Source organism: Bubalus bubalis, chromosome 16 (assembly GCF_019923935.1).
Source record: "Bubalus bubalis isolate 160015118507 breed Murrah chromosome 16, NDDB_SH_1, whole genome shotgun sequence".
NCBI lineage: Eukaryota > Metazoa > Chordata > Mammalia > Artiodactyla > Bovidae > Bubalus > Bubalus bubalis.
Genome location: NC_059172.1, coordinates 45,640,121 through 45,664,004, shown reverse-complemented (window position 1 = coordinate 45,664,004; position 23,884 = coordinate 45,640,121). Strand labels below are relative to the sequence as shown.

General features: G+C 43.7%; 1 protein-coding gene across 16 annotated transcripts in view; it reads right to left on the bottom strand.

Annotated features, from left to right (window-relative positions):
• The window catches only part of TEAD1 (TEA domain transcription factor 1), a 274,521-nt gene that overhangs the window by 19,959 nt on the left and 230,678 nt on the right, over nt 1-23,884 (bottom strand). For 13 of the 16 annotated variants that reach the window (XM_045162943.1, XM_045162942.1, XM_045162940.1 and 10 more), the window contains 2 exons: nt 20,661-20,834; nt 2,069-2,209 (listed from right to left, as the gene is read on the bottom strand). In XM_045162943.1, the coding sequence (XP_045018878.1) occupies nt 2,069-2,209; nt 20,661-20,834 (315 nt within the window). Of the gene's footprint in view, nt 1-2,068; nt 2,210-15,858; nt 19,569-20,660; nt 20,835-23,884 lie in introns of those variants that run through there. The other 3 variants (XM_045162944.1, XM_045162945.1, XM_044929554.2) reach the window with 3 other exon arrangements.

Genomic DNA, 23,884 nt, shown 5'->3' with positions numbered 1-23,884 from the left:
TACACAGCCACCTTCTCACCTACCCTCTCCTTAGGGTGAGGAGCTTCCCATCTTTCTCCTTGGCTTCTCTGTCTGCGTCTCCCTTCCACTTACCCCAAGGCTGGCTGCTGCTCATTCTTTATTCTGTGCTCTTTCTATTTCTTCTCTGCAACTAGCTCTCCATTCCCATAGCTCTGATTATCTTTAATGCTTAGGATTCCCAAATGATATTTTCAGTCTTTACTTGTCTCCAAAATCCTAGTCTGGCATCTATAATCATCCCTATTTCCAGCTGGACATCTTATGTACTTATCTCTGCTGGAGACTGCACTGTCCTTCGAAGCATAAAATGTGTTATCTTCAACTCTTCCTCCTCTTTGATCTTTAATACTCAGTCAGTTTCTAAGTTCCATTCCAAATGTCTTCTCAGATCCCCTCTGCCACTCTTTAATAACACTCATAACACCTAAGCTTATGGCAACCATCTGGTCAACTCACTCACATCTTCCTCTACCAGCATTGTTCTTGTTCAGTTCCTAAGTTGTGCCCAACTCTTTGCGACCCCATAGTCAGGCTTCCCTGTCCTTCACTATCTCCCAGAGTTTGTTCAGAGTCATGTCCATTGAGTCCTTGATGCTATCTAACTGTCTCATCCTGTCAGCCTCTTCTTTTGTCTTCAGTCTTTCCCAGCATCAGGGTCTTTTCCAGTGAGTCTGCACTTCACATCAGGCGGCCAAAGTACTGGAGCTTCAGCTTCAGCATCAGTCCTTCCAATGAATATTCAGAGTTGATTTCCTTTAGGATTGACTGGTTTGATCTCCTTGATGTCTAAGGGACTCTCAAGAGTCTTTTCTAGCACCACCGTTTGAAAGCATCAGTTCTTTGGTGCTCAGCCTTCTTTATGGTCCAACTCTCACGTCCGTACATGACTACCAGCATAACCCTCCTAACACCATTCTCAGGATGCCCATCCTGTGCTCAGGAAGCTATGAGGGCCTGCAGCATCCCAAATCCTCTTGTTCAGCCCAGAGTCTTGAAAAACACTTCCTCGTTCCCTCTCTCCACCCAATACATCCCTTCTCTCATGTCTCATGAGAGAAAGGATTTATTTCTGTGGCACAAAAGTCAAAGTGGGCTCCTGGACCTGTGAGGTCCTAGACACCTGTGAATAAAAGCCACTGTGAGCATGGATGAATTGGGTGGTGGGTAGAAGACACTGGAAAACACAACTCTGAATGAAATATCACCTGCAAACATTATTCACAAACAGCAACCCACCCCAGTAAAATGATCATCCATGTTTAGAAAGGGAGGGGAGTGTGAACTATAAAAGCCATAAATAAGTTTTTGGTCCCAGTATGTACTGAAATAGATTTAAAACAATTATGATGAAGGGAGTGGAAATGGCAAAAGCAAAGACCAAACTCAAGGTGGTAGGGATTTAGAAGTGAATGTGAAGTGGCTCGGTCATGTCAGACTCTTTGTGACCCCATGGACTGTAGCCTACCAGGCTCCTCCATCCATGGGATTTTCCAGGCAAGAGTACTGGAGTGGGGTGCCATTGCCTTCTCCAAGGGATCTTCCTGACCCAGGGATCGCATCCAGGTCTCCTGCATTGCAGGCAAACGCTTTACCATCTGAGCCACCAGGGAAGCCACCTGGGTTTTAGAAGGCAGCTGCCAATTAGTTGACGACCACCTTGGTTGTTATCAAGATGCCTGGAAGTGCACTTGAACTTGGGGGTGGGAGGGTAGCACGGTAGATAGATCGATCCTGGGTAGCAGGATCTATCTAACAGATTCCACTCAGCCCCTCTCCCTCCTCAAGGCCTCCTGTTGGACTGACCCGCTGCCAAGAGCAGGGCTGACTTCAGGTGGCCAGGGAGGGTGGCATGGATTACTCCTGGCCTTCTTCCTTTCAGTTGCTTTCAAATCATTTTGCCTTCTTAAGTAATGGAGGGCGGGGAGTGGGAGAAGGCAGAGAAGAAGACGCTTAAAAAAAAAAAAAAACCTCTCTGCCCTAGTTTAGATTAAAAGGAAGGTGACAGGCCACCCCGAATGAAGGTTCCAGCATACAGAGGCCAACTTACCTCTACTTTTTCTACTACTTGCTTCCCAAAGGAGCAAACTTTGGTGGAACAGGTGACTGTCATATTTTCAGAACTCTCATACTGACTGGTTACGCCATAAAAAGCCCCGGCATCGTCTTGAATATTGCAGTTTAAATCAGCCTGTAGAAAATGAAATGGAGGCGAGGGTTACTCACTTATCACAGGAGTCATGGCAACAAGCAGTAACTATCAGGTGACGACTTCCACCATGCTGGATGGAGGGCAGTGGAGGGCCAGGGTGGCTCAGAAAGGTGGTGAGTTCATGCTCAGCTAGAAACAAGTTCTATGGCCCATCAATTGTGTTTTGAAGAGAATGCTAGCTTGGGTAGTCTTCCCTTGAAATAATGACAAGCTGCATGTATCGATTTCATTTTTACTTTCTTGCATTCAGTATTTAATCTATTTATTGGTTCATTTTTGTCTGCACTGGGTCTTTGTTGTGGTGGTTCTCTTGTTGTGTGATGCATGGGCTTAGCTGCCCCGTGGCATGTGGAATCTTCATGGGCCAGGAAGGAACCATTTCTCCTGCATTGGCAGGTTGATTCTTAACCACTGGACCACCAGGGAAGTCCTGCATTTAGTATAGAATACTATATATCCTTGTAATAAAAGACTCATGAGGTCTCTGAAATATGTACAGAAAGCAGTTATGTGAACTGGATTCATATTCACTGATCTGTGGATATATTTAAAAGAATAGGAGAATCTGTAGCTGACTGGCCATTTGTTATATATGTAAAAAGAGAAACTTCATTACTAATTATGTACCCAGAGGGGAAATGGTTCCTATTAAAGACTGACTTAGAAAGATGCAAAATAGTTAATACCAGGCCCCACTCATTTAACATATTCTTATGACTGTTTGCTATGTGAGATTCATGGTAGATACAGGACTACAAGCCAACATGAGAGAAATGTACAGAAAATAGCTCTAATTTAGATAAAGTCATAGAAGGCAATGGAAACCCACTCTTGCCTGGAAAATCCCATGGACGGAGGAGCCTGGTAGGCTGCAGTCCATGGGGTCGTGAAGAGTCGGACACAACTGAGCGACTTTACTTTCACTTTTCACTTTCACACATTGGAGAAGGAAATAGCAACCCACTCCAGTGTTCTTGCCTGGAGAATCCCAGGGACGGAGGAGCCTGGTAGGCTGCAGTCCATGGGGTCGCTAAGAGTTGGACACGACTGAGCGACTTCACTTTCCCTTTTCACTTTCATGCATTGGAGAAGGAAATGGCAACCCACTCCAGTGTTCTTGCCTGGAGAATCCCAGGGACGGGGGAGCCTGGTGGGCTGCTGTCTATGGGGTTGCACAGAGTCGGACACGACTGAAGCGACTTAGCAGCAGCAGTGGCAGATAGAAAGTACCATGTCAAAGGCACTCAGAGTTCGGACCATGGAAACATTATTTTCAATTAAAGGTATTTACTTTCAGGATGGTTACGATTTGAACATGCAGGGATGGGCTGAGGGAGTATTGCACATGGAGCAGCCTGGAGTGCTTCATTTTAGCCACACTGCAAGGACGAAGGAGATGGGGAGGAAGGAGTTTGGAAATGCAGCAAGGTCCTGGGTTGGGGAGGGCTTAATGAGGGGTGTGAATTGTATGCTGTAGGAATTGGGGACCCCTTGAAAGTGTCGCCACCAGGCAATGAGGTGATCAGAGATGTGCTTCAAGAAGAGGTGTCTCAGCGTGGTATCAAGTCCACTGCAGAGGGAGGCTGGGAGGCTGCTGCGGTGGCTCCACCACTGCGGGCAGAGCCCCTCCCTCGAGCATCCACTGTACCTTTTCTGCACGCTGGGCATGGGTGTGGAGCTGGGGATCCGTGAGTGAGCAGGAGACAGTCCCTGCGGTCGTGCAGCTGACAATTTAGGAGGGAGGACATTGCAACAGAACTAAGCGCTCCTGGGATGGGGACAGAGACATGAGAACAAACAGTGGGGAGGGAGCCCTTGAGGGCAGGGAAGCTTCAGATGATGATGCAGCTCAGATCCAGAGAGAAGAGCTGGCGTGGGCAGGCAGAGCATGCTGTGAGAGTGTGTGCAAAAGGGCGAATGGCCAAAAACGGCTGGAACACAGACAGCAAGGAGAGAACGGGCCTGGAGAGGCAGGGGTGCGAGCGGGCTGGGGTCTTACACAGGATAGGGGCAGTGATAGTTTAGGATCAGATCTGCAACCCAGAAAGTCACCCCTGATCACAACTTGGAGACACTAGAAGAGAGTGAACGCAGAGATGCAGCAGGAAGCAGGGTCAAATGAAGCACCTGGGCTGCAGAGAGAAAGAGCAGTGAGTCTGACATAAAATGAGACTATATTTTGTGAGGTCCGGCACATTTCGACTCACTGATTGTTAATACCTTGACAGGCACTAACTACCATAAAGACCTGAGTCATCCTACATGTATTTTTAATAAGGATCTGCATTTCAACTTCCTTCTTAAATTGAGTATCAGTAAAATGTCCATTTCCTCAGGCAAAACTTGGGATATTCTGGCTTCAAATAAAATGGACCATACACTTTATATTTCCTTTTCTTAGGAGCCAAGAAATTCAAAGCTACATTAAGTGCTCTACTATAGTAATTAACTTACCCTAGGTACTTCTAACAGCCAGTGTCCAACTCCTGTTACTGGATTTCTGCTTTTACTTGCACTGATACTTGTCCAGTTTTATGTTATCCATAAATTTATGTGCCCCCACATTTTGTTTTTTGAAATTTTATGGGGCATAAAGTGCAAATAATTAAAAATGCCTAGGTGTGCCTTTTTCTCACATGCAAAGGTGAGAAATGGAGCATTTGGCTCAATGAAACAGCAGTCCAGTGGGAAACCAGAGGTCTCATCCCGAGAACTGTATCTGAGCTTCCCAAAGCTGGAGAGGGCCCTGGGACTACCAGGGCTCCAGCCTTCAGGGGAGAAAGGTACCAACATATCCCAGGAGCTCTGACACTGGGCTGTCATCCAGCCTTCCCAGGCAGGTGTCCCTTGCCGTGAACTAACAGCGAGTCTTTAAGAACTTCGAGCTGGTCCTGCCATCCCCTGAGAATACACACAGCTGGGAGAAACAGCTCAGGTGTTTTGTGGTAGTAGGATGACCAGTGATGTTCTTTGTGGGACTGATGCTCTTACTATTATGATGTAACTTGTACGAACAAGTTTTAGCTTAAAAAAAAAGCACACACAGCAACAACAACAAAGATAAAAATATATAAGTGAAGTGAAGTGAAGCTCAGTCGTGTCCGACTTTTTGCGACCCCGTGGACTATAGCACGCTCCTCCGTCCGTGGGATTCTCCAGGCGAGAATACTGGAGTGGGTTGCCATTTCCTTCTCCAGGAGATCTTCCCAACCCAGGGATCGAACCCGGGCCTCCCACATTGCAGGCAGACGCTTTACCATCTGAGCCACCAAAGTAAATTAAAAAAAAATCAAACTGTAAAAAGGAGGTACATTTTATTTCTACCCTGTGCTTACCACTCTCCTTAGGTGACCAGTTATCAGTTTTTCAAGTATCCTCTTAGAGATATTTAGCATTTACATATTTAAGCATACACATTCCCTCTTTTCTGCACAAACCATAGCATTCTTCTAAGCCTGGCTTTAAATCAATTGATCAATCAATAACTACTTTTTAGAACTCATATAGTACTGATATAGGGCTTCCCTGGTAGATCAGTGGTGAAGAATCCACCTGCAATGCAGGAGACATGGGTTTGATCCCTGGGTTGGGAAGATCCCCTGAAGTAGGAAATGGCAACCCAGTCCAGTATTCTTGCCTGGAAAATTCCATGGACAGAGAAGCCTGGCAGGCTATACGGTCCCCCGAGTAGCAAAGCATGAGTGAGCACACGCATAGACATACATACACTGATACAGAGTATCAGTTTTTTAAAGAAAAGCCCTTTGAAAAATCAAACAGCCACACTTTTGGTGGCTGCATACCACTCCATTATACAGATGCAATATAATTTAACATATCCTCTATCGATGGACATTTGTTGCTTCCCAACAACAGTGCAGTTAACAGGCAGAGCAGAAAAGGTACATTAGAAATTGTTTCGACTTTTTTTTTTAAATTTAATCTTTTTTCCACTTCTTACTTATTTTTGGCTGTGCTGGGCCTTTGTTGCTGCATGGGCTTTTCTCTCGTTTCCGCAAGCAGAGGCTACTCCCCAATTTTAGTTTGTGGGCTTCTCATTGTGGTGGCTTCTCTTGTTTCAGAACATAGGCTCTAGAGTGCTTGGGCTTCAGAAGTTGCAGCTCCCAAGCTCTAGACCACAGGCTCAATAGTTGTGGCACATAGGCTCAGCTGCTCTCCAGCATGTGGGGTCTTCCCAAACCAGGGATCAAACCCATGTCTCCTGCATTGGCAGGCATATTCTTTACCACTGAGCCACCAGGGAAGCCCCTACTTTGACTTTTGTTTTCATTTAATTTTTAAAAATTCCCAGCTTTGAAAATGAGAATTAATTCACCATAAATACATTGTTAACTAATATTGCAATTTAAATCCATTATTCTGATGTAATCAAGTTGTTATGAAGGACTGATTAATAATCAAAAGCAGTCTGGTATTTGTGGTGTAATGGGTGGAGTGTGGGAAGGAGCTGGGGAAATTAGCAGTGGGCGGGGGAGTCAACAGGAGAGCGCAAGGAGCTGTCAACCTCAACCTGCGTCAGTGCTTTAAGCAGGAGGGAGGTTTCTTAAGAAGGGCGCCTCAACTCCCTAGGTACACTGTTTTCTTTTTTTTTCCAGTGCTCCATTTTTCACTTTATTCACTTCAGTGGCATTACCCTTCTATACAATGTTTAAGCGTTACTTTCCATTCAGTTGTTACAAAACCTTGGCTATATCCCCTGTGTTGTACGTGCATCCCTGAGCCTAACTCACAGCCGGCAGTCTGTACCTCCCATTCCTCCACCTCTACACTGCCGGTGTTCCTAGGAGTAGAATTGCTGGTTATGAGATATACGTGCATTTTCAACTTTCATTTAGGTAAGAGGAACAGATGGTTTTTGAATTATCTTGTTTTTTTAAAAAACAGCTTGAGAAAACTCCACATATAATTATTAGCATATATTTAACAGGTTGCATTTTTAAAGACTTCTCAACTAACACTAAATAAGCAATCTGTTATTACCACTGCTTCTCAATTACTTTTGAACATGGAAAATAATTACACAGTCATCCAACCATATCACAGCTGTTCTTTGGGAATTTTCTAGGAGGTATTGATGGGAAAGATAATTATCTTTAGCTGATAATATTACAATTATCCCAGAAAGAAATGTGGTCACTGAACTCCTGCAGAGCAAAGGTAATATCAAAGAAAGAATGCTAGCATTAAATCAACAACAGGGGAGGTGAACTCTGTAATGAGTCTAGGATTCGTGCTGAGTTCATTATCCACCCTCTCCACTCCTTTTTCCCAACTGAAAACTCAAGATAAACCTATTCCACATAGTTTTGAAGGCAAGAAAATGAGAGAAGAAAAAAAAAATATGCTGTTTCCAGACATACAAACTATTTTTGTCAAATCAGCTCTTATCTGAAATCAGGATATTTTCTAAAAGCACATAAATACAAAAGTCCAAGAAACAACTAAAACCAGCAAACTTACCTTCCCAGCAAATTCCAAATTCAAACCAGATCCTGTCCTTAGGAGGTGAGACAGCTGTTGGGGCACAGGGCAGACTGTCCCAAAATGTGCCCAATGGCATTTTGATTATTTTGGATTAAAGTTACTTAAGAAACAACCAATGAAGAGGCACACGTGGACCCTCCCCTCTGTCTCCCCCAAAGCAGGAAATAAGTCTCTCAGTGAAAGGTGCCCTCCTTGCATCTGGAGGTAGAAGGCGATTACCACCAGAGATGGATAATTTAGGGTGGAGAAGTCTGTATACACATCTTGTTACTTTAAAAATTTACTTCCCCAAGCCCAAACTCTGTTTAGATTTTCTCCAAACTTATGTTTCTTTGTCCTGTCAATTCCTGATAAAAAGTATGACAGATGCCTGCTTTGGCCACTTCTTAGATCCGGTTTCTATGTGAACCTCAACGCCATGAATTAAAAATTTGTTTCTCTTTTCCTTCCTGTTAATTTGTCTTGCGTCGATTTTATTTTCAGTCCAGTCATAAGAAGGGTAGCAGGGGAAGTTTCCTCCTGCCTAACTGGTCATGGACCATGTTCTACAAAAAACCAAAATAAACCTTGCAAATGTGGCTGGAGGGGGCAAGTCCATGCAAACGGGCCCCTCTAAGGAATCTTTGCCCATTTTTCCCTAGAAAAAAAACCCTCCATATGAACTGGGATCAGAGACCAGCTCTTTCTCCTACCACCTAATGCAGGAATCCTTCCTACAGTACCTTGATTTACACTGTCTTCTGGCTAAATACCTTCAGATATGGGAAAATCATTAGTTAATAAAATACTTACCATGTTCTGGGCAGTGTTAGAGAGTTGTATTAGTCTTCTATTGCTGCTTTAACAAATACCCCCAAATTTAGTGACTTAAAAACAACATCACTTCATGATTCTCTACTTCTGTAGGTGGGATATCCAGTATGTCCCTCACTCGGCGGAGATCAAGGTTTTGGAGTTGTCCCTTTCTGGTGGCTCTACTCTGGGGAAAGGCGAGTCTTTGCCTCCTTCAGTTTCCACAGTCCTTGTCTCTCAGTCCCTTCCCTCCCACTTCAGAGACCAGCAACACCAGGCTGAGTCCTCACGTGGCCAGCTGTCAGCTCTCTAGACCTTGTCTTTTGTCTCCCTCTGCTACTCTTCAGGAAACTTGTGATTTCATTGGGCCCACTCACATAACCCAAGATACTTCCCTGCCTACTCTTAGCAACGCCCACCTCGCTTTCCATGTATTGGAATATGTCCCCTAGCACCATGAGAAGAACTTGGACACAACACTGCCTACCATTCCCGTTAAGTTGTTGCCAGTGGCTTCTCAGCAGCTTCCACCTAGAGCTCCGCTCTCTGGAAGCACGCAGGCCTAAGAACAGTGCTGAAAGACAACCCTGCAATTCTCTTTTATTTCTCCCCTAATCTCACCTTCCACACCCACTTCTCACCCATAAAGTTGCTCAGGTTCTATCAACTTCCTAGGATCCAAGTTCCAGGCTTATTTTTAGTAAACTCCATGTGATCTCCCTTCCACCTGGTCCAAAGACGAGAATTCTGACTCTGCATCTGTCATCTTATCGCAGATACCTGACGGACAGTGGTCATCGTTCCTTTGCATCTCATTGTTCTCATCTCTAAACTCAGAGAAGACCTGCTTCCAAAGGCCACCATGGTGATGAGAAGAGAGAACGCACACGAGACTCATCTGTATGCTGAAACATGCCACATAAACGGCCATGCCTATCAACCCATGGACTTCAACGCTGACCAGCAGAGATGAAGCAGAGCCTCAAGCCACATCTCCAGAGTGGGACCTGAAGTAGACGGTGGCTCATAATCAACAAACAAGGTAAAAGCTTTCCCCCCAGAGTTAGTCTGAGTCCCTATCCATGCTTATCAAGTGAGCAGCACAAAAACAGCAATGACTTTTTTCAAACAGAAAAATTAGTAGTTTTTTCGATTTGTGAGTTTATAACAAGCCTTAGGTTTTAGGCATAACTGCTCAGGTACAAAATTACCATCTTTCCCACAAAGATATGATTAGAGATGTCATAAAATTCTGTCTGGAAGCAAAAAAAAAACAAAACAAAAAAAACAAACAAGGCAATAATTAATCAACCATCTGAGGAATGAATTGGGGATCTACTTGTGGACAAGTCCTGGAAAACAGCAATGCCAAGCAGAGAAAGCAGACTACGCTAGACAGCAAGGAAGCGAAAAAGTGAAACACCACATTTCCCCAAATCCTTCCCTAAATAATCCTCTCTCACACTTGCTCCTTCTGCAGCTGAAACACGTAAGTTATCAGACAAGTCTGCGGCTTGGTTTCTCCTCCATTACCTCTCATTCAGCAAGCGTGTCTGTTCACATCTGTGTTCCACGGTTTCATGTTTTTGAAATTGAAAAACAAAAAAAGCAATATTCTTCAAAGAATGATTCTTCCCATTTCATGGGTGAGAAAAATGAGATCTAACCCAGTTCTGCTGGATCCATACCATAGGGAGGGCTGGACCAGGGGGTCAACTCTGCAAAACTGCAGGCCCCTGGAAAGCTAGTTTCAGATGCCGGAAGGACAGGAAGTGAGTATTAGGGTTGCAAGTGCAGAATGGAAGGGCGCAGCATTCGGCTGAGGACAACTCGTTTGTCACTAGACTCTGAAAGGAAAGGCCTGCAGGAAAAAAGAGGAAGCAGATCAGCCCGAAGGCAGGGGCGCAGGTTGGGGTAGTGGGTCAGGAAAAGAGCAGGCTGCAGACGGCTCCCTTCTCACCCGTCTCTCCCTTCCCCCTGGAGGGCCTGGAAGAGCTGGGCAGAATTACTTGGTTGCAAAAAAATGAAAACATCAAGAGGACTGTCCCTGACAAGAGACAGTATAATAGGCACTGATGGATGCGAGGAGACGCTGGCATTTTCAAACCACCACTTTGAACCTCTCCTCTTCATCCTCTTCGAGCAATGATCAAAGGACCAAGATTTCAAATTGTGAAGCAATTTTTTCCAATGGCAGCATCTGGCTCCTTGGCAGGAGGCGCTGGGAGCCGGGCCCTGTCATGGGCGTCCATCCAGGCCTGCCACATGGTGAGGGCTCGGCCGCGCCGGGCACCACGTGGGCTTTGCAGCTGCTCCCCAAGGCGCCAAAGGACAATCGCTCTGCCCTCCGCCATGAGCCATCAGGCAGAAGTACTCCCCAAGCAGCCTGGGCAGGGGGGTCTTGAGGTTGACGACTGCTCCCCAACCCTCTCGCCTGACTCATTTGTAAGCATCTGCTCCCTGGCTACGACCCCTGAAGCCACCCCAAGTGGCTTCGGAGCTTGGGGTGCGGGAAGCTGGGATAAACTAGGGACGACCCCCCAGCAAGACTGGACTTGAGTTTGAGGGGAGTGAGAAAGCTGCCCGAAGGGAAGGGCGTCTTTGAGGGTGTTCACTTTGCCTGGTGCCCCTGCCCGACGACACAGGACGGCAGCTGTAGCTCTCCCGCCACAGCTGTTTTAAATAAGAATAATAGGCATAAACTCAGCCCCTGCTCTCCAAGTTACTTCCCACTGTTTATGGCATATATTTACATCTACAAAATAGAAGATTTTAAAAGACAACTGCCAAGAGCCCCTTCATAGCGCAGATTGGCACCCCGATTCGAATTTCATCAACATTTAGTACTTCAAAGAATCTTAAAAGCTTGCTCTAATTACAATAGGCACTGTCTGAAAGACTGGCTGTTTGCATTGCAAATTCCTACGAATACTGGCATTCATTAAAAAAAAAAATTCAATTAACATCACCCATATAACTTCAGGTAACCGCCACTGGTGACTTCACACAATGGCTGGGATGAAAGAGCCAAGGTCTCAACCCCTAGGACAAAGCAGTGAGACAGGCCAGTTGCCTCCAATGGAGGCAGTTAATGAGTCCTGGGCACCCGGCTGAGCTGGCCCTCCACCCAGCACATTCGTCAGGTGTGTGAACACTGACCAGAGACCACCCTTTCCAGACCACAAAACGGGGCCTTTTTCTGGTCTGGAGTTTTTGTGCATGAAAAGTCTTACACAGAACAATGACAACAAATCAACCAACTATTTAACAAGTGTAGAACTGCCAAATAAAACATAGGCTGCCCAGTTAAATCTGATTTTTAGATAAACAACATACTTTTTCATACCGATAGGGACATATCACTATGTCCCAAAGATGACATGGGACAGACACTGAAAAAGTATACACTGTTCACTGGAAATTCCAATCGAACTGGGTGGCTGGTATTTTAATGTGCTAAATCTGGTAACTCTTCCGACAATTCACCTTTACCAAAGAGAATAAGAAAAATCGGGACTTCTGCTCAAGTTTTCATTGCTGTAAGGAGACATGTCTAAAATATTTTTTGAGTGGGGAAAAAAATGAAGCTGCTGAATAACACATGGAGCATAGCACTTTTTTTTAGTAAAAAACAAATGGAGTACGTACAATGTTTGTGGATGCATATAAGAAATTGAGAAAGACACAGGGCTTGTGGGAAGATCTCACTCTTCCTTCTAAAGTCTTTGGAACTGCTTGGAAAATTTAACAAGCTTCTCTTGCTTTTGTCATGTAGACATTAAATTAGAATGAGGGTGGATGGGAAGGGTGTACCCTGAATCTCTACTCTCACAGGGAGAGGGAGTTTCACATATTGCCAAGGGTCTATGAAGGTCCAAATGACTAAGATCCTTGAAGGGTTTATGACTATAACCAGATAATCAACTTACTCTCTGGAAAACTGGGTCTAGAAATAAGCAGACACATACCCTATCTGATAGTGCCACTTCGGTTCTTTTCTTCTCAGGCTTTTCCTGGGGACGGCTGTAACAGTGAAGTCAGCTGTGCCTGCATGAATGGGGTGGATGCTGGGCGGTGCAGGTGGACCACATGTGTCTGCTTCCCCCAGGCTTCTAGTTAGCAGCAGCTCTGGGGGGCACAGTGGCTTTGTATCTCAGCCTGTAACTGCGGCAGGGAGCAGAATCAAACAGCCCCATGCAGCAAAGAATGGATGGATCCCTGACCTTGGCTTTGTTAGCAACCACTGAGCCAAATGGTCCAGGATGGGAAGCAGGAGAGGAAGAGCTGTCAGATGGATTCTTCCACAAGGTTAAAGGAATTCCCAATTTAGATTCCGCCTAGATATCCTGAAGAGTTCCAGGTTAACAAAAAGAAAAGTGTCCGTGGTGGGACTGAGGTGAAGGGCGAAAAGCACCGTCAGCTGCTGCTCCCACTTTCCAGGCTGTCCTGTTCTGCCTTCTGTTCTCAGGGGATTCAGACTCTTTTAAATAAAGTGACTGTCAGGCAGAGTATTGTTTCCACTCTCAACTTGCATCATTGTCCTGGTTCTGTAAGGCCCAGCGGCCACTGGGACCCTCAGACAACTCTCATTAGGATTCCTGGTCTCTGCACAACCCACGCCCCCACCCAAACTCCTTCCCACTCTCCCTCCACTGATTGAATTTTCAAGAATCAGCTCAAATGCCACATCTTCGTGAAGCCTTCCATAAAGTTCTCAAGGAAAAAGAATTCCTCCTCTACCTATGTATTCGCATTTCCACTACAGCCCCTACCCTACAGCGCTGTCGTTTATCTGCTGTGTGTCTGCCATCCCACACCAGACCCTAAAGTCTGCCTCTTACTCATGTCTGCTCCCTCGGCTTTCTAGGAGCAAAGTAGAGATCAGTGAGTATTTGCCGAATGATTCACTGGTGATGTGTATATTCAACGCTAAAGCAAATGATTAAACTATTTCTATAAGAACCCAAATTCCTGAGAGAGCCTGGCAAGATTTTGTGTGAATCCCTTAAGGTCTCCCTCCACCGGCTTTCAGTAAATTCCTTGAGAAAAATTAGTCAACAAACTGTCTAGGCTGACAATCATAGCTGGCCCAGTGGTAGTTACAGGACCCCATGTACAGCAGTTCCTCTAGGCGTACGGGATGAAATCACTCTTCATCTCACAAATTAAAGAAAATAAACTGTTGAGAATCTGCTATATACATTGGACTGCTGCATAAACAAATGTTACCGGATAGGATCCTTGCTCCCTGGGGAAGGCTGACAAAGAAGTTTAGGTCATGGGGCTGGGAAAACAGGAAGGAAGCGATACAAGACTGCAGTCAAGGCAGCAAGTGCTAACAAGCTCCAGATACCGTTCTCATGAAATCAAACCAAAATGGGTTGGATGTGCAAGGTTACTAACTACCATTCCCCCCCATCCCTCTACGTGAAATATCAGAACCTGCTAGCCAGAGATGATTTTTCAAAAAACAAAAAAAAAACACAAAAAAAAACCAGACCCTGGTGAAGACAATAAGAGAGTCACAGTCTACCAAAGATAATCTATTACATTTTAGTCCCAGAAGTACCTCTGAATATGGTGGTGTTTCTTGTTAATCTTCCTTCCACTACATCATTCCAGCATTTCCTATTGTTCATGTAATTTCAGAGTTGAACACCATTGTGAGATGAGATAGAAGTAGAATGAAATGAAAATCTTGAACTGAAAGGCCCTTTTCTTACTGATAACAGTTTAAAACATGTGGGAAGCATATTATTCCATTTTGCTAACATCCTTTTCCATGAATAGCAACAGAGACATTTGGTCGCAAATGATAGACTCGAGTCTACAATTCTAGCCTAAATCACGCACAATCCAATTAGAAACAGGCTGGAACTCCAGAGGGGGTCCATTTGGCCAGTTTACATGTGCACCCGATTTCTTATCCCTAAATAAAGTCCAGTTGTTTTATTTATAGTGCCTGTCATTTTGTCCAACAAATGTGATTTTGTTCCTACCAAGATAAAAGCATCTTCTAAAGGCTGCCTTTTTTTCCAGATAACTCCTTTCCATTTCTGTTTTATAATATCTTCTCACATCTACTCCAGCTAGTAAAACTAGTCTTGCTTTTTCTTCCTCCAAAAAAGTAGGTTAAGAAAGTTGAATGACTATGAGTATACTGTTAATTTTTATACTGGATGATAATTCCAAAAATTTTAAAAAATAAAACATCAATAGCCATAGAGTAACTTGGAATATATCCTGATTGCTAACATGCCACTAATTGATTTGAGAGAAAAAAGAAGAAGCATTGTAATTAAATGTATATTAAGAATTTATTTCTTTTAATAACAGGATACAGATCCATACAATCTCATTTTTCATACTATTTTCTTCTTTATTATTCCAAATAAAGTTTGAGAATAAGCCTTCATTATCCTAATGATTCTTCTGAATAGTTTTTGACTGTAAGGTTTATAAGTAACATGTTAGTAATGTGTGGCTTTCTTAACCAGTGTCGCCAAGCTTGACACTTTTGAGCACTGTTAAGACAGAGTAGAATCTTGAGGCCCCTCCAAAAATATTACTTTCACTGCATTTTTTATTCTCTTAAGTAAACTACCACTACTTAAGTCAACTATTCTACTTAAGAAGGTTGAGCATTGAAGAATTGATGCTTTTGAACTGAGGTGTTGGAGAAGACTCTTGATGGTCCCTTGGACTGCAAGGAGATTAAACCAGTCAATCCTAAAGGAAATCAATCCTGAATATTAATTGGGAGGACTGATGCTAAAGCTGAAGCTCCAATAGTTTGGCCACCTGATTCGAAAAGCTGACTCACTGGAAAAGACCCTGATGCTGGGAAAGACTGGAGGCAGGGGGAGAAGGATATGACAGAGGATGCGATGGTTGGATGGCATCACTGACTCAATGGACATAGGTTTGAGCCAACTCTGGGAGACAGTGAAGGACAGGGAGGCCTGGAGTGCTGCAGTCCATGGGGTCACAAGAGTTGGACACAACTGAGCAACTGAACAACAGCAGCAACAAAACTACTACATGGGACTGGAATCAAACTTCTTTTGAAAGTGAGCTGAGAGTTATGCTTGGGTTTCTGTCTTTTAGGATGCATGACTGAATCACACCCACCTCTTCCAGCTTTCGGGACTCTCTGATCAATTCCAAAGCAGCTAACATTTTATCTTAAATTAGCTGCACTGTCTGCCATTATCACTGGCAACCCATCTGCATGGATCTCAATTCTGAAACAAAGCACAGCTCTGTCTACTTGTGGGTGGACATCTTCCTTTCTTAGAGCCCACAAAGCATCTGATCGTTATTTTAAAAGGAAAATAAGAAGTATGGTTTTCTGCCAGTGCAAAATGTTGGCCTCACTAACCACAAATCTGGTTCCATACTCCTCCTCAATCATAATAACAATTTCAATGCTGCATCAAACTATATTTTTTCTGAGACACTTTAATTGGGGATTCAAATTTAAGCTACTAGTTTTTAGTTTAGTGTTAGTTGCTCAGTTGTGTCCAACTCTTTTCAATCCCATGGACTGTAGCCTGCCAGACTCATCTGTCCACGGGATTTCCCAGGCAAGAATACTGGAGTGGGTTGCCATTTCCTTCTCCAGGGGGTCTTAGTATAGTAGTATATACTACTAGTGCAAGTAATTCAACTAAGGTGACAAGGAGGTGGTGAGATGCTTTCTCACCGATTATTAATGACAACATATCCTCTTTACTGGGTGTACCATAATTTAACCTTCTTATTACACATCGATAATAAGCCTTTCAGTGTGTGTGTGTGTGGTGTGTGTGCGTAGGTATATGTGAGTTTGTGTGTAAGAAACCAAGTTGCGTTTTGAAAGTAGTCAAGCAGTTAGTGAATATACCAGGCATAAGCACACACGTGGTATGAATTCCTGGGAAGTACATGTGATAATTCCCACTTTACACATAAAGAAACTGAGTCATGGATAGGCAGAGTGATTTCTGCATCGTGACACAGCTCATCAATGCCGGATCTGCTGGACTCTGGAATCTGTGTCCTTTCCACTATGTCTGTGCGTGGAAGCCAAGGGCACCTGAAGTGAAGCAGCATCATTGCTTTGTGAAGATCTGTCATTATGCGGCACTCAGGTGTCCGTTTACCTGGGCACCAACAGTCGTCTGCTGTTTCCAAGAAGTTCAGGTCGGACGCTACTGTGGCTCTGTTCATGTGTGTTCTGGCGTCCGAGTCCTGGGGAGGCCAGTCAGTTTTCTGCTCTGAAGGCAGTGGAAGGACCACTGCACAGCAAAGAGTTGGGCCACAGCTTGGGCCATCGAGTGCAGATAATCAGGTGGACTCAATGTTTCACCCACAGCAAACTCCTGAGCTGCTCCAGCCTGACTGAGCCCAGGTTGGACATGGAGCGATTAAACATATGAACAAACTAAGTCATCCTGCTGGTGATAACCTGGAGACGCAGGTACTTTGAGAAAGAGGAAATAGGGAGAAGAAAGGAGATGTGTGGGTAGGACCTCTGTTGAGATGTACTGAATTTACACGAAAATGAAAATTGGTGCAGCAAATTGCTAATATGAAAGACATTTTAAAGGGAAGGTTAAGCCTGCTTAAGAGACACCCACTGGAAACACCGACTAACATTCAAGCACAGAGAGTCAAAGTGTAATTCACACTTTCTAAGCCTTTAGAGGAAGCCAATGAGATTTCAAATTGCAGCAGAGTGTATACCTAATTCAAACTGCCTTTTCTCACTTATTCTAACATAGTTAGGACTGAATTTCTTCATAAAGGTTAAGTACTGCTAACAATTATACTGAAGGAGTGATGTCTTTCATCATACTCATAGGAGAGCTCAACTGTAATTCTAATTCTGCAAATCTTAATTTAATAAACTGATATCTAATCTCATAGAAATTGTTTCTAAATCTGCACATCTCATACCTGCCACTACACTCTAAACATTTGCAAACCCAGACCTCGTTATTTGGGAATTAGTGACTGAAGGACCCAGTCACTGAAAGCATTTATTAAAATCATCCTCTGTGTAAAATGGAAAATTTTATAAGCAAAAATAAAAAGTTTCTAATATCAATAGTTTCCATTCCTCTTTATAGTCAAACAACAAGCAAGTTATAAGAAGTCTTATTAACATTAAAAACCAACACTTTAATTTGACAGCACTGAAAATGGTTTATTTTTCTCTTATCCTATATTTTCTGATTAATCTTAATTCACTTGGGTATAACAGCCTCTTTTATATCTTTCACTATAGTGGCTCTCAAACTTTTTCATCTCAGAGACCCCTTTTCCACTCAAGATTTATTGAGGGTCTCAAAGAGCTTTTGTTTCTGTAGGTTATAGCTATCGATATTTTCTATATCGGAAATGTAAACTGAGAAAGCTTTAAAATATTTAGTACCTGCTTTAAAAATAATATAAGGTTATTTTATATTAACATACATCTTTTTTAAATTGGACATACCTACATTTTAAAAAACAAAAATTAGTGAGAAAGGTAATACTGATTTGCATTTTGCAATACTTAATGTATGGCTTAATGGAAAATACCTAGATTCTTATATCTGCTTCTAAATTCAATTTGTCATGATTTGCACTTCAACTTTTGGTTGAAATACATGAAGAAAATCCAGCCTCACATAAACACATGGCTGGGAAAGGTAAGAATATTTTAATAGGCTCTTCAGATAACTGGCCATTTTTCTTTGACACTAAATCAAAACTTGACAAGCAGTGGTTTCTAAAGGTTAGAAACCTGCAGTGTGGAGTCTGAATCCCTCAATGAACTTTTCATACTGTTACATTAAAAACCCATTACTTTATCTTGCACAGTATAAAAAAAAATTACATTTTTAAATATGACTATGGATCTCATCAGAAAAGTCGTAAATGTTGGGAAGCCATCAAGTTCACCAGAGTGAATACAAATTTTCCAAAATTCTTATTTTTATTTGAAAGTTCAAATTTTATCTTTGACAACAAGTATCAGTTGTTTTCCTTGATGGAGCAGGCAGGTTCATTGCATCCATTTTAGTGTGTACTCGGTCTAAGATGTAAAACTTTCATAAACGACACTCTTGGTTTGACTAATTCTTTTTTCTTAATTTAAACTGTGCGTGCAACCCAGTCTGATCCCAGGCTTCAGCAGTTTTACCCTATAACTCTGGAACCATCAGTATGAATATCAGCAGAATTCAAAAAGAAAATAACATCTCAGTGTCATAATAAAAGTAGTTTTGATCTTGTCGGCCCATTGAAAGGCTACTGAGGAACCTCCTACGGGTCTGCAGGCCACACGTTGAAAACTGTAGTGTTACCATATAACTGGCCCCCAACCACCATTCAAGCCATTGGGTGGCAGTCACTAATTTAGGAAAAGGAAGTGACTGTTACTGCTTTTTCAGGGTGTCCACATGTATTACCAATCCTGAGAACATTAATTTAAGTAGAAGGCTACTTCCACAATCCAAATTCAATACGGAAGCATGACAAATGAAATCCAGTTACCACGCAAGGATTACAAAAACAAAACAAATTAAATTAAATATGTAAATTTCCTCCCAAGGAATTTCAAACACGAATTTTTCCTTAGTCTGTTTGTTCTGCCATTTGTGGAGGTTTTTTTTTTTTTTTTTTTTTGGTGCCAGGCACTTGCTTAGCTTTGGAGATACGAACAATGGCAGGCAGACCCTGTGAGCAGGGTCCTGGGGGCACAAAGAAGCCAGTAATCAGAGCACAGGCACTTTTCAAACGGATCTGATTTCAAGCTCCAGGTCCCCACCTGTCCTTTGTAACCTCCGCGTTTCTATTTTCTTAGCTGGATACGAGGCAAATTCCACTTAACCCTGGGAGGACTGGAGGAAACGCACGTGACGCGTGAACCCAGCGCACAGCCCACAGCAGGCATTCCATCAGTGTAGCCACAGGACGAGTAAGGAGCCTGGAGTCCAGAGAGGAGTGGGACACACATCTCAGTCAACTGTGACACAGCCTGGGAACTGAGGCACTACACAACGCGCTGGGACTAAAAGAAAAATTAGTAGATTATTTATGTAAGGAAGGTGTGATCATCAAGAAGCCACCATCTCAAAAAGGGGCAAAGAAGGAAAACTGTACAAAGTCCATCCAGACACACGAAGGCCGGCTGAGGATGGACAGGAAGGAAACACCTGGAACCAGCTCCTGCAGGGCCTTTAAGGCCACACTGAGAAGCGCGAACATGTGAAGCCATTTTCTTTTTATTTTCGTCGAGACTGAGGAGTTGTACATGCTCAAGGCCAGCAAGTTCTCTGGTCTAAGCCCCTGGGACACACCCCTGACCCCACAGCAGTCCTCTGGCTCAAGCCTGGCCAGTGGAGAAGGGACAGCCGAGATCTCCTTGGAGTCTAGGGGACAGTCCCAGCAGCTGGAGGAACGTGCCTTTGGTGTCTGAATGCACAAATGAGGCACAAGATAGGCAGAGCCATTTCATATTCTCTCCGACCCTTAAAGTCTTGCAGCGTGTCTTTATCTTTGCCCAAGCCCCTTCTCTGCCTCGGGTCCTAGGCTCCCATGGAATTTATAGGTCGCTTTGCTTACTGGGCTTCTCTGGTGGCTCAGACAATAAAGAGGCTGTCTGTAATGCAGGAAACCCAGGTTTGATCCCCGGTTCGGGAAGATTCCCCTGGAGAAGGAAATGGCAACCACTCCAGTATTCTTGGCCAGGAAATCTCATGGATGGAGGAGCCTGGCAGACTACAGTTCACGGGGTGGCAAAGAGTTTGACACAACTGAGCGACTTCACTTTGCTTACCGGAGTGAGAACCAACGGAGAGTCTAGTGCTCTGCGTCTGCCACTGTGACCCCAGCCATCTGCGAGGTTTCTTTCATTGCACAACTGAGTTCTTAAGCCCAAGGGGCCACCTGTCTGTCTCGGCAGGGACGGCAATATCGCCTGGGTCCTCATGCGGCTGTGCCACGTGGCTTGCGTGAGGACGCCCACAGAGCTAGTGTGTGATCCCCTGGCGACCGTGCGGATCAGTCAATGGGAACCCACAACCACTGCAGCTCTGCCCTTGGGTGTAGGATGTGACCATTCAGACAAAAATGACTGAAGTAACAGCAAGGTCTTACTCACCCAGAATTTTACGAGGAAGAAGGCATTTTGAGGGCCCTTTCCAAACAGTTCCTTTAAGCCACCTTTCTTTTCAGGAAATTTGTCATAAATCTGACGAATGTCCACTGATTCGAGCAATGGGTCACTGTAAGAATGGTTGGCGTGCCCGATGTGCACGAAGAGGTGTTTGTTGTACTGCAAGAAACCAACAGAAACATTCCCATTACAAACCCTTTGGTCAACCCGGGACACAACCATCTCGAGCTGCATAAAGAGTGGTGGTCTCAAAATCCTGGAGTTCCGCCTTGAACAGCCTCAGGTCTGTGCCTTTGAAAAGATGATGATATTAAGAAAAGTCATTACAGCTCAGGGTTAAAACAATCATTGTCTATTATTGACAAGGGCATATATTCTTCCCAAATGCCTAAAAAAGTCTTTTTGTAGATACAGTAGGAAATGACTTGTGACCCGATTACCAAACCTAGAAACAATTCCATTATCCAGTTTCACCTGATGAACTGAAGATGACAGTGACTGTTCCTTACAGTGAAAGCCCAATAAGAAGCATGGGTGGTGCAGCTGATGCCACCACCCAGAAAGCACTTGTCACTCCAGTGACACTTAGCAACAGCAAGAATGCAGTACTCGGAGCAACAGGACCCACTTACTTCTTCCAGCAGGAATAAGAGGGCTGAGTATCTTTCTCATGCGTCCCCTTAGTGACCAACTAGCACTTCTGTATAAGGGCTGGTCAGTATGTGCATGTCAGTGCAAAGCTACAGTCATGGATATAGATCATGGAGAGGACTCATGGTGCAAGGCTATACGGGATCAATAAAAAAAGAACACCAGTTGCTCATCCACAAAAAGTGAAAGAAACAACTCAAAACCCTCTCAGGTCATTTAACTACTAAATGAAAACCTTTTCTTTTCCTTGCTTTGGTATAAGACAGGGTAAACTGGACCACAAAGGAGTGTGGCAAACAAATGGCTCTCAACCAGGCTACAGCAGAATCACCAAGGAACATTTAAAAATCATCAAAGCCAGGGTCTCACCCAGGCTAAACTGGCATCTCTGAGACTGAGGCCAGGCATCATTTATTCTTAATACTCCCTTGATGAATTTCAATATGCAGCCAAGTTGGAGAACTACTGGCCTAGACCCTATACTCCAGATCCCCCATGCCTGCCTCTTCTACTGAATAGGCAGTCTAATCTGACACCAAAACATCTGGTGTGCAAAGGTTCCTGGGAGCTCAGAACATAATGGGGTTCATAAGAGAAACCCATGTCACCATTCTCCCAAGAGTCTGCATTCACTTTTCGAGTTTACATTGGCATTTCTCCAGCTAGAGTCCTTCCGAGTACTAACCCCATCAGTTCAGTACAGTTCAGTCGCTCAGTTGTGTCCAATTCTTTGCAACCCCATGGTCTGCAGCATGCCAGACTTCCCTGTAAATCACCATCTCCGAGAGCTTGCTCAAACTCAAGTCCATAGACTCAGTGATGCCATCCAACCATCTCATCCTCTGTCATTCCCTTCTCCTTTTGCCTTCAATCTTTCCCAGCATCAGGGTCTTTTCTAAAGAGTCAGTTCTTCAAATCAAGTAGCCAAAGTATTGGAGCCTCAGCATCAGTCCTTCCAATGAATATTCAGGATTAATTTGCTTTAGGATGGACTGGTTAGATCTCCTTGCAGTCCAAGGGACTCTCAAGAGTCTTCTCCAACACCACAGTTCAAAAGCATCAATTCTTCGGCGCTCAGTTTTCTTTATAGTCCAACACTCACATCCATACATGACTACTGGAAAAACCATAGCTTTGACTATACAGACCTTTATCAGCAAAGTAATGTCTCTACTTTTAATATGCTGTCTAGGTTGGTCATAGCTTTTCTTCCAAGGAGCAAGCGTCTTTTACTTTCATGGCTGCAGTCACCATCTGCAGTGATTTTGGAGCCCAAGAAAATAAAGTCTGTCACTGTTTCCATTGTTTCCCCATCTATTTACCATGAAGTGATGGGACTAGATGCCATGATCTTAGTTTTCTGAATGTTGAATTTTAAGCCAGCCTTTTTCACTCTCCTCTTTCACTTTCATCAAGAGGCTCTTTAGTTCCTTTTCACTTTCCGCCATAAGGGTGGTGTCATCTGCGTATCTCAAGTTATTGATATTTCTCCCAACAATCTTGATTGCAGCTTGTGCTTCATCCAGCCCAGCAGTTTGCGCTTCATCTAACCCGGCAGTTTGCATGATGTACTCTGCATATAAGTTAAATAAGCAGGGTGACAATATACAGCCTTGACGTACTCCTTTCACGATTTGGAACCAGTTTGTTGTTCCATGTCCAGTTCTAACTGTTGCTTCTTGACCTGCATAACAGATTTCTCAGAAGGCAGGTCAGGTGGTCTGGTATTCCCATCTCTTTAAGAATTTTCCACAGTTTGTTGTGATCTACACAGTCAAAGGCTTTGGCGTAATCAATAAAGCAGAAGTAAATGTTTTTCTGGAATTCTCTTGCTTTTTCAATGATCCAACGGATGCTGGCAATTTGATCTCTGGTTCCTCTGCCTTTTCTAAATCCAGCTTGAACATCTGGAAGTTCACAGTTCATGTACTGTTGAAAGCAGCAGAAAGCAATATAGAGAAAGGAAGTTTCCCCAGCCAGGTCTTGGTTCTTTGGGAAAGGAGGATGTGGAAACCACTATTGCCTCCATAGCCAGATGCCCTCCCCGCCACCCCATCTTCCCATTGGAAGGCAGGTAACATTGTCACAGAACATGACTGTGACTTATCCTGGGGCCATAAGGAGGTCATTTCTCTAGGAGTTTTGTGATGGGTTGGCCCACAAAATCAAAATACCCTCTTAACTCAAAAAGATTACATAAATTATTCAGGTGAATGCAGAATGCATTCTTTTAAAATAATGAAATCATTGTAGGCTATGACGTTTCCTCTGTGAACATTTTTAGCTAAATAGATAGCAACTTTTTCAGTTGTGATTTTCTAAATAATTTGATGGTGTGGGTGTTGATTTTCTGTAAGGTTTTCAAAAGCTGTTTCAGGGGAATTTCGAATATTTTCCAGCCGTTGAGATTTTGTTTGTTCCTGTAAGATCCTAATGATGACCTTTGCCAATGTCCTTCAAAGGACAGGGCGTGAACTCGTGGTATTTTTTGACCTACCGGCTTGGAAAATTTTTAGCATTACTTTGCTAGTGTGTGAGATGAATGGTGGTAGGTCAAT